Below are 11,784 nucleotides of genomic sequence, written 5' to 3'. Positions count from 1 at the left end.
ATTGGTTGCATTCTTTATTCCTATGTTGTGTAAAAAAGAAAGTCTGAAGAAATAACAACTGAAGACAAATGATTTTATGTAACCCTGATTTATTGGTTTTTCCATGTGATACATGGCTCGATGATACAACAGTTTTGACATAAGAACAGCTCATCAGCCCATCATCCAAAATCAGGAAAAGGAAAGAGTAAAAGTTGGGTAATAACTGAGATTGACTCACAGTTACCCCCTTCTGAGGGCAGTACAATCTCAGTTGAGTAGCGTTTGTTGCACTATGAGTATGCAGCAGAAGCATTAAAATGCTGTTTGTAGTGATGCAGAATTCTGAGTCAGCTGAAAAAATCATTCATTTTCTCTTTAATGCTTGCATGTTGTTACATAGAGCAACAAAAGCTATTCACTCTGAAGAAGTACTTGAGCTCCATGCTTTGTCTGTCTTTAGCTCCTTTATCATTGTGTATCCCCTTAAGGACAATTTGTACTCTGCATGAGGAGCGATGCAAAGAGGAAAAAACAAATATCAAAGACAACACCGTGAGCGTGAAAAGCCATTCTGATATAACACTTTGACATGAGAGTCTCTTTGGGTCACCGTGGTTTTTGGGGATTAAACACATCAAAAAGGTATGAAGCATTGAAGTGTGAAAAAGATAGGAGTTGCCTGGATGGTAGGTGAAATTTGGGAGCGGGGAACTGGCTGGACATTGTTGGTTTACTTGTGGCGCTGCTGGCTCTGAACCACAGAGCGGGAAATGGACATTTGGCTGCCGCCGCCGCCGCCACCAATGGACATCCTTGAGCCACCACCATAGCCATAGCCGCTGCCACTGCTGAAGCCACTGCCACCACCGAATCCGGATCCACCACTGAATCCAGAACCACCACCGAATCCGGATCCACCACCGAATCCAGAACCACCACCATATCCGGCTCCACCACCGAATCCGAAGCCACCGCCGCCGCCACCTGTGAACCAATAAACACACACATTAGTTTAACAAATTATTGGTTTTGTGTCTACGGTCATGATTGGAAAAGATAACACACTTACCGCTGGCACTGCTGCTTGTCTGCTGGATGTGGACGGTTGCGGAGCCACCACCAGAAGCAATCCTGCCAAAGTCAAAATGAAAATAAATGTCAGTATTAAGACACATCACAGAAAATGTCATTTACAGAAAAAATAGACTTTCAAAAAAGCAAGGAGACTGACCTGCTCTCCTCTCCTTCCAGAAGTTTCCTGTAGGTGGCGATCTCAATGTCCAAGGCCAGTTTGACATTCATGAGCTCCTGGTACTCACGCACCTGGCGCGCCATATCCTGCTTTGCTCTTTGCAGGGCTTCTTCCAGGTCCTTAATGCGGAGCTTGGCATCCTTCACTGCCAGTTCTCCACGCTCCTCAGCCTCAGCGATCTGAGATTCCAGGTTGGCACGCTGAGCAGAAGACATTGCTACTTCAGTTTTCAGAAACACTTTTACAGTAATCCCCAACCTAGGGACTCCGTTAGATTAAGTTATTTCCAACATAACATGGAAATTTGCATTATAAAGTACAACTTTTTTTCTTATGAAAGTACATTTAGTACACACTAAGGATTTGGTTGGATGTGTAATTCAGGTCCAAACTTCATCCAAAAGCATCCAAAGACTAACAAAATTCTTACTTGTCCCTTGACAGCTTCGATTTCATTCTGAAGTCTGCTGATCATGCGGTTGAGCTCAGCAATCTCCTGCTTGGTGTTGCGAAGGTCATCCCCGTATTTGCCGGCAGATGACTGCATCTCCTCGAACTAGGTGGTGAAAAGAGAGTCATTGTGATTACTATCTGTCAGTTGATTGCTTTAAAATAATGCTGGTTTGATGCTTGAATGTCTTTTCTTACCTTCTGTTTGTACCACGACTCGGCCTCAGCGCGGCTGCGGTTGGCGATGTCCTCATACTGAGCACGGACCTCAGCAACGATGGAATCCATGTCCAGGTTGCGACTGTTGTCCATTTCAACAATGACTGATGTGTCTTTAATCTGTGACTGGAGTTCACGCAGCTCCTAAAATTGAAAGGTGAATGTGTGAGATAAACCTAGCATAAGTAAAACTAGCGTCAGTGGTAATATAGTTTCATCAAACTCTCACCTCCTCAAAGATGGCCCTGAGGAAGTTGATTTCATCTTGAAGAGAATCAAGCTTGGCCTCAAGCTCAACCTTGTTCATGTATGCGGCATCAACATCCTATGAAGACATGCATGGAGCTTAATACAGTGTGTGGCCTTTACAGATGTACAATGAAAAGAAATGTAACTATAACTAGAGAATCAAGACAGCAGACAAGCGTTTTACCTTCTTGAGCAGGACAAATTCATTTTCCACTGAGGCACGCTTGTTGATTTCATCTTCATATCTGCAAAGATAAGTTTTCTGCTTTAGCATATGGTGCTAATTACACAAAGTGTAATCCAAATACTATAAACCTGCTCTTGCACAGCTACTCACTTGTTCTTGAAGTCCTCTACCAAGTTCTGCATGTTCTTCAGCTCTCCATCTAGCTTCATCTTCTCATTACCAAGTCCGTCAAGCTGTCTGCGCAGGTTGGCAATGTAGGCCTCGAACATGGCGTCGATGTTGGAGCGGGTGGTGGTCTGGTCCTGCAGTAAACTCCATTTTGTCTCAAGTACTTTGTTCTGCTGTTCCAGGAAACGCACCTGTATTGGAGATAAACCAGTAAACGATATGAATAAATGGCTTCAATAGGAAAGGAGAACATCAAGGATCTTTGATCTGCCATTACTCAAGCCACAAGATATGTCCTTTACAGTAATTATAAAGCATGCTTCTTATTGCATATCAGGACTTGCGGTGACACACCTTTGGCACCTTTAGGGGAATTTAGTAGCATTTGTGCCATGCCTTGTTGGCCAGCACAGCTTGTATATTCATTTTGTGGAGTAACTGTCCTCTTAATGTGCACACTCCCTTTTGGAGATAATGAAATGCTAACCTAAAGTGACAGCACAACATGTTCAGACTCTCCTTGCTCCAATTTATGCTCCCAAAACAATGTGTCCCTCTTGGTATAAAAGGGTGAGGCTCCTAGGAGACCTGTGCCAAGCTGCAGGCCTTAACAGAGATGATATAGCACGCCCTACCCTCAGGCACTAACTGTTCCCTCCCTCTAGTAGATTTATGCCATGCAATAAATTTTCTACAAATACTTACAATGACTTAGAACTTGCAAGATTCACATACCCCCCCCCCCCCCAAAAAAAAAGACAATGCATCGATGACATCAGTAGAGTTATGTGAGCTACATGATTGCTGATCATATCTCTTGCCAGAATCATACAAATGGGCGTAGCACCTAGGTAAGGGGTGGAATTTACAAGGTGTGGTTACATTGTAAATTCCTCAAAGGTGTAAGAGAATCAAAACCTCTTGTTTTGTTTAGGATACATTAAAATTATTATTATTAGGACCTACATACAGAATAACAATTTTGGTACCAATTATATGACAGGCATTGCATTGAGTAAGAGTTAAAGATTATGCTCATCTGTTACACACATACACACACATCTGCAATGCTGCCATAGGGATAGATGGCATACTTGATCCATGCCCTTATTTGGATTGGCCTAGTCATTGGATCTCACCTGGCTTGGGTTTCCAAACTCACCCCCACTTGTCTAAGAACAATTGCATGAATGAAAAAATACTAAAGCCTGTGCTAAAATATAGACTTTGACTGCTTGAGTTAAATTTAGTGATAATAATGCAAAATGTCATATGCAATGCCGGCCTGTCTCCTTTGGGCTTACCGTTATACAGAATCTGACACTAGGAGGATTTCCGTGTGCAAGTGACTGGCTGTTAAATATTTAATGAGAAGAACCCAGCTCATGTGAAGGCGTTTCAAATATGTGCATGAAAACCAGACATTCTGATGAAAAGTCAAAATGTTGGAGGTGCAAAATTAGATTTTGTTGTACAATTGTGTATGCTTGAAAAGAGAAGACTAACCTTGTCAATGAAAGAAGCGAAGCGGTTGTTGAGGGTCTTTATCTGCTCTTTCTCCTGGGTGCGGACAACTTGGATGTTGGGGTCGATTTCTAGGTTCAGTGGGGCTAGGAGGCTCTGGTTGACTGTGACAGCTGTGATGGGTACCACACCACCAGGGAATCCTCCACCAAATCCTGCACCACCGCCGCCGAAACCTGCACCACCGCCGAATCCTGCACCACCGCCGTATCCTGCACCACCACCGTATCCTCCACCACTGCCGAATCCTCCACCACTGCCGAATCCTCCACCACTGCTGAAACCTCCTCCGTAACCTCCTCCGAGTCCTCCTCCATAGCCACCGCCGCCCATGCTGTAGCCGAAGCCTGCTCCAGATCCACCACCACCACCGGAGCGACGGAATGACACAGAGCTCATTCTGCTGCCCATGGGTGCTGCGCTGGCAGACATGCTAGAGAAGGTCTTCTTCATGCCTCCACCCATGCCTCCACCCATGCCGCCGCCACTCATGCTTCCACCGCTGATGGTGTAAGAAGTGGTTTTGACTGAAGACATTGCTGCTGTTTACTATGAAGGGGTAAGGATCAGACAGAGAAAGAACAGGATGAGACAGAGAGATCCAGAGCAGGCAAACTCACTAAGAGGTGATATAAATCCCTCTGAGTGCTTTCTTCAAGGAGTGCAGCAGCTTTTATACCTGATGCTACGGGAGGGGCTCACCTGACCACTCCCCTTTCGGCCTCAGGCTCCTGTCCTGCCTTTCGCCCCTGTCCAAGTGATACACACACCCATCTTGCTGAGCTGGTATGGGAGTACTTTCAGCAGAGGAGGCCTGGCCACACCCTGATTTTTATGCATAAACACTCACGTCAAGTGGAGAAATTAGGAGAGGAACAGGGAGTGGAAAAACAAGGTCAAACTACCTTTTTGCATGTACTACAAAATCTTTAGATTTTACTAGTGCTCTGTAATCCAGAGCACTTTCGTTAAATAACCATATGGCATTCTATAAACTTAACGCATGGAAAACTATACAACTCCATGCATATTTTATGATTTTGGGAGGTTCATGGCACTCTGTTTGCTTCAAGCGCCATGCAGGAGTATTAAATAGGGGAATATTTGATGAAGGGCTTAAATGTTTATGGTTGGCGCTCGTCCTGGAAGCCATTGTGACCTTCAGGCTCCTCTTTCCAGTCAAACAATCAAGCTTCTGTTCTCTCGCCTCAATGGCTCTGTCACGGACACTACTTCACCACTTTGTACTGTGGTTCCCAGAGGGCTGACGCAGTTGCATGCAAAGTAGATTTTTATGTTACCCTATGTTAAAACACATAGCAGAAACGTTACTTTGTTGGAAATGTCAACAACTTGTTTGCATTAGCATGCTAGACTTTTAGTTTGGATAGTTACAACTCAGAAAAGTGCATGGTGGCTGCAAAGAGCGGTGTGTTTTTTTTTGTAGCTGTCCTTAGGTGGCATTATTTAACAACACGTGCGGCTTTTGTTAGCATGTCAGTATCGCCTCTATCATGTTCAAAGTGTCAATGTGGATCTGGACAGACTTGTGGAAAGATTAATTGAAGTATTCATCAGATAAAGTGAAGTGTACAGCAGGTTTACTGACATGAGCTAGCACATTAACAGGGACTTCTATAAACATAGCCACTTGTCACTGGAAAAGTTAGCATATTTGTCTGTGGAAGTTCAGGATGAGTCACTTTATTAACATACATTGTTTACGTGGTATTTAGCCCCCAGTGCATTTTTCTTAAAATGGTATTGTTAATCCATTGATCTGAAAAGTGATAATGTGAAATGATGTTGAGGGGGTTTTGATGGAGTTTCACCCCCAGCATTTTCTTTGAATGCATACAATGCAATCTGTCAGGTGATAGAAGTGACACCATGTGGGAGATTGGATTGTGAGATCAAAGATGTCTTGAAGCGTCCCATATTGAAGTAATTATTTTAATGCAATTAGAAAAAAACGCCTGAATTTGACATTTTCCACAGATGTGTGTTTTAACTTGATCATGCATGAAATTTCTGTATTCATTTGTACTTTGTTGTTGAGACTTTGGAGTTATATATTTTAATCACTCTCATAACAACCAATCAATTCATTTAAGATGAAAGAGTAGGGCATTTTGGGTGCATATGTTGGTATAAAACTATATTTTCATTGGGACATATGAGAACATTGGTTTAGTAATCAAAATTGTTTTGTTATTCAGTTTAGTTATCTGAACGACTAAACTGCCTTCTAGAGACAACCAAAACAAGTAAAGGAATATGCAGTAATATGTACATATAGATACTGGCATAATATAAATATGTATTATCATATTGACAATATCCATAATGACTGAAATATCTAATGTATAGCCTTTTTTTGTGATCACTGAATATATAAGTATACAGTAATGCCAATTACTTTATTACTGAAATATTACTGAGGGTCAGTATTATAGAGAGCACCCCCCCCCCCCCCCCCTTATCAATTTTTATTATATGTAGAATTTAATATATCAGTTTATACTGATATGATATGATAATGCTAATTTCCACAATTTAGATTACCTTTGATTACATTACACTTGAATGTAATCCCAAGTATTTTGAGGATTCATCATACTGAATATTACAGTTTTGTGATGACAATTCATTTGATAGCATTTACAATTATACAATTATAGATAATTTTTCTGTTTATTGTTTTATTTTTTTAGGCAAATTGTATTGTTTTTACTTTTACTGGCCTGTAACAATAGGAAGAACCCTTTTAACAGGGCAAAACACGATTTATGATGTGCAGCAACAATGTCTTGGACAGTTACATTTCAGGACTAACTGGTACTATCCCCTTTATACAGCCTAACATATCATTTGGGTAAAAATACAAAAAATAATATTATAAAACTGACTCTAAATTAGTTTTTAGAGGCACATTTGAAGCACAACACACTCTTTATTTTCTCATTGCACCATTTTTTCACAATAACAACCCGTAGTCCTTTCTACAAAATGGTACATCAAACTAGGTTACCGTAACATCACATAGGCCCCATTTACACTGCATGGTTCAAGTAACCCAATTCCAATTTTTTCCTCTCATGTGGCACAGATTGGATATGACCGGTGAACGTGTAAGCAGGAAAAAACTGCATGGATTCCGATGTTCTCAGATCGGATTCAGGCCTCATTCATATTTGGTAATAAATCGGATAAGTGCATTTACGTGTGCCATGTAAGCAGCTGTAAATGCAAGTCATACATCATTAAAAAAGTGACGTCAACTCAGGTGGACACCAACAACTGTGATCACATGACTTATTATAGGTGCGAAATTCGCCCAGGCTGCAACAAGGGCTCCTCTTTTTTTCTCCGCCGTACGAGACCCATGTTTTGCAGATTTTTTTGTTGACTTTTCAAAATATTATGGAAATCAAAACACTGTATAATTTTATTTGCATCTGCATCCGTTGTATTTCGTGCTGTTTTACTTCACTTTCCGGGTCAGAACGTCTACGTTTGGTAGTTTCAACAGTATATAGTTTAAATGCAAAAATCGGATATGGGACACTTTTAAAAGATGATGTAAGCGTGTCGTCAAAAAAATCGGATATAGTCAGAAAATCGGATTTGGGCATCAAGCCCTGCAGTGGAAATGCAGCCATAGTGCATCAATTGCATCATCCCATACTGAATGGCAATACACCAGCTTCCAATTTATCCCTGTCCTTGTACTTCAAATCGCAAAAAAAGGATTCATTGTTGGTGATAATGGATGACACCTGTTGTTAATCAGCATGGCCTGCTGCAGGAAAGAGAAGGGGTGAACAAAATCAGCAAAAGAGTTTCTAATGATTGAATTGAGTTGACATTTGAAATTTGACATTTTCAGTTGGCGGTGAGCATATTTGGCAGCATCTGTCTTAGTGAGGCCTCAATGAAGTTGGCCCAAACCTAATGCCATGGCTTGTGCCTTCTTGTTTTTACCCAAAATCTAACTGGTATAATATTTTATAGTCCAGCAAGCAGCAATAATGAAGAACTATAGAAATGAGAAATGGTGGCCTCTGTTTAATCCAGGATTTGTATGGCATCACCACACAGTGCAACAAAGAAGAGTGAATCATTGGTAAGTCATACTGTGTTTGGGATTGTCTGAACATGAACGCTGTGATTTTGTTCTACACATTAGGCGGGGCCCAACATTGCCAATAACGCAATGCTTGAAAGTTGTCCAGAAAACTGATTTATTCATTCACATATTCACTAGAGTGACTTTTTACTATCTTGTAGTGGGTTGTAACTTCCACCGTTTGATACTTTTACATGATAATTTGTCTGTAATTTATTACATAGGTTCCATGTGTTCAGTTTTTGACTGCTTTTTTTTTTTGTAAATGTACCTCTGTTTCAAACTAATAAAAAGAGAAAGTTTTGCACAGCTTTACTCTACTATAATGTCACATATTTTCAGTCTTCAATAGTTTATGATGATATAAAGGCAGAGCAGCTCTTTAGCTGAAATCTGAGAGTTGCGTGCTTGCTCAGACTTAGTCATGTTCATCATGCTGAAACAAGGGATACTGTATCTTCCTTTTCATGAAAGCCCACCAATCATTAGTGAGTAAGATGGGTCCCACCTTTTCAGACCACATCCTTTTTTCCTGTCCACACCCAAGCCTTTGAGATCACTTTCCAAATATTGTTACAACCATTCACAAGAAGACAGCATTATGATCTTATAACTGTTTTCATTAAATAAAATAACATTTGGTTCTGGGTCTCCTGCATCGAACGGATTCTGCAGACCAGCCTCAATTTCCCAGTTTGGATTACTGTACATAATGGAAATAAATGAAGAGAAGAAAATGTCCTGTGTATCTTCTGTGCATCAAAATACACTTTCACTTGAGTACAATAATGTGTACTAATATACATTTCGTGCATAAGAATAATTAACTGCACTCATCACTTGTTTCTGTGTAGATTAATGTTTGCTACATTCATCTTTGCAAAAAAATTGTGCTTTTAAATATTCAGGTGTGTTTTAAAAGAATGCAGAATGAAAGAAGATAAGAATGAAAGGAAGAATTTCTGTCAAAACACACTAGAATAGAAAACTTTGTAAAAAGAATGAAACTAAATCAATCGTTTTAATCAATGAATCAGTTCTAGCAATCTCCGCATCAGTGTGTATGAAAAATGAATATTCAGTTTCAGATTGGCTAAAGATTACATTTAACGTTGTTTCTAAATTATTAGTGTTTTAGAGATTAATTTAAGCATGGGCAATTAAAAAATATCTTGTATACAGTATGATACTGATATAATACGCATCCCTATGTTAAATTGAACAAATAATAGCACGAAGGGATTGAAAATAGTGAGAAAATACACAACTTTTCTTATTCATATATATAAATGAATCTTAACGTTGAGTTTAGTGGTCTCTGCAAATTAAGTTGGGATACATGAGTATTATAATACTGTAAATGACTATTTGAAACATTCCTCTTCTATCTGTCTGTTATAATTATTTTCTAATACTGAAACTTTGCAGAAACATTCAATAATACTTGTCAGCACAAGCTGAAGAATGCTTTAGATGTCTCCTACAATCCTTGCACATCACAAGATTCATTATGACACTTCTCTCTCTCTTTTTTTTTGACATTTCTGTGAATTTTTTTGGTGATGATTTCCAGTAAGATAACCAAACTAAGTGGGCCTCAGCGTTAGCATAAGTTTGCATGTGTAGGTGGGGCTATGTGTGCGGCTCATCTTTGGATAAGGAGCCCCTCACGTACAACCAGTTTGGAAAGAGTTTTCCCATAGGAGTGCCTTTAATTATTCGGATGATAACTGAAACGTCCTGTTCTATCATAGAGTCTCCAGGCTGAGTCATAGGGCTGGGCCAACATGTCTGAAAAAGGCGTGATTGAGGCCCCTTTTCTTTCATAAACCAGACTTAACCTGGACCAGCCAGGTGTGGTGATGGGCGTCTACAATGAATGTGAGTGCATGTGGGAATAGGTGTATATGAAGTCAATGACTTGTCAAAGTGTAGAATTGCCTGGATTTCACTTGATTTCTCTGTCCTGTTAAGTGATATTCACGACTTTTGCATTTCAAAAGCCTACAGATTATTACATGAAGCTCCAGTTCAACTTAAACATACCCTTTCAAGTCATTTAATTATCTGTGTTTAAATAGAAATTCAATATAAGTTCTGTTTTGAACTGTAAATTTCACTTACTTTACGCTGCGTTCGTAAACTGCAAGATACTCTCAGTAACTACCAATATATTTGGACAGATCTTGCTTACTGTTAATACTATCCATTTAGCATAACCGTTTGCTTCAGAAAGATTCTCATTTGCGTGTGCAATGCAATGCATGCTTGGTTTATTGTACTGAAAGATCTGTTACAGTATTACCACCACAGTTATCATGTCACTATCTGTGGCATAGCATCAATGAGATGTTCTACAATATCCACACATATTAAATTAAAATTACATTTATGCATTTAGCAGACACTTTTATCCAAAGCGACTTACCTATACATTTTTACCTATCATGTGTTCTTGGGGAATTGAACCCCTTGATAGCGCAATGCTCTACCAATTGAGCTACAGGAACACAGATCTTCATCACTACACAAAATTAATTTCACGATTGATGATCGGCTTGTATGGATTAAGTAGAAACATTGTAAACATATAAACAATAAAGGCATTGATGTGTCAACAACAACACTGGAAAAAAATATACTATTTATAACATCGTAGGGAACATGCCAGGAGTTATTTAATGAAGGACATAAATCTTTCTCTCCCTTCACACATCTAGACTCCTACGTTGTCTAAGGTGTGATATAAACTCCAGTTCATGGTCTTAGGAACAGCAGCTCTGAACACACCAACTCTGCTGGGATTCGAACCCACAACCTTCTGTGTTCTTACAGCCTGAGCTAACATGCCACTTACCAAAGGAAAACCCACAGGACTTTAAAGTCATCAGTGAAAATCCTTTGATAGTTCTAAGTTTGTTGGCACCAAAACGTAGTTGACTGTATGTGGAAATATGAACAAAATCCTGCATGGGGGATTCTCAGTGGAGAAAATGGATGGTCATTCAAGATATTAATAAAAACTACAACAAAGTGTTTAAATAATACTAAGATAACACGGGTTATAACATGTATTTTTATGAATGCAAGTGTATGATTATTATTTTTATATTTTTCTGTATACTATAGTTGGTCTTCATTATTCAGAAAGAAAAAGTTTCAAAATGTACCACTCCAACATATACAGTATGTGGCATGGCATCAAAGATAACTGATTTTATCTAGCATTCTTGACACTGATCATAACTTGCTTTTGATAATAACTGTAATCACTTTATTTGAGGGGCAAGGTAACAGCAATGCATTTGATACCAGATCGAACTGGCATGAGCCAGCTTATAGTGTAAAATGCTAAATAAACAAGGGAGGCCTCTTTTTACTTTTCTGAATCATACATTTGGCCTGAGCCCCGTAAGACTCACTAAACATCCTCAGTGAGAGTGTCAATTACCTCACAGTTGAGACATGCCCTCACAGAGTCATAAATGAATTGTTTGTTTTATGATGTATTTTGACTCTAAATCTGTTGTTGCTTCCAGCTATTGGTGCATGGAGTGTCACTGACATCATCACATAATTCACAAAGTGTAAGTACATGCATAAAATTGCTGTTGAAATTAAACA

At 39.5% G+C, this 11,784-nt stretch overlaps 1 protein-coding gene across 1 annotated transcript; it reads right to left on the bottom strand.

The window, feature by feature from the left end:
• Positions 1-72: 72 nt before the first annotated feature.
• LOC127945046 (intermediate filament protein ON3-like) lies at positions 73-4,683 on the bottom strand. Its single transcript, XM_052541561.1, has 9 exons — positions 4,014-4,683; positions 2,490-2,698; positions 2,337-2,397; positions 2,133-2,228; positions 1,883-2,047; positions 1,665-1,790; positions 1,214-1,434; positions 1,052-1,113; positions 73-966 (listed from the first exon to the last, which is right to left on the bottom strand). Exons 1-9 carry the CDS (start codon positions 4,566-4,568, stop codon positions 713-715), a joined length of 1,749 nt encoding a protein of 582 aa, XP_052397521.1. The 5' UTR covers positions 4,569-4,683; the 3' UTR covers positions 73-712.
• Positions 4,684-11,784: the final 7,101 nt, after the last annotated feature.

Source organism: Carassius gibelio, chromosome A23 (assembly GCF_023724105.1).
Source record: "Carassius gibelio isolate Cgi1373 ecotype wild population from Czech Republic chromosome A23, carGib1.2-hapl.c, whole genome shotgun sequence".
Taxonomy (NCBI): domain Eukaryota; kingdom Metazoa; phylum Chordata; class Actinopteri; order Cypriniformes; family Cyprinidae; genus Carassius; species Carassius gibelio.
This window is presented reverse-complemented; position numbering and strand designations above follow the sequence as displayed.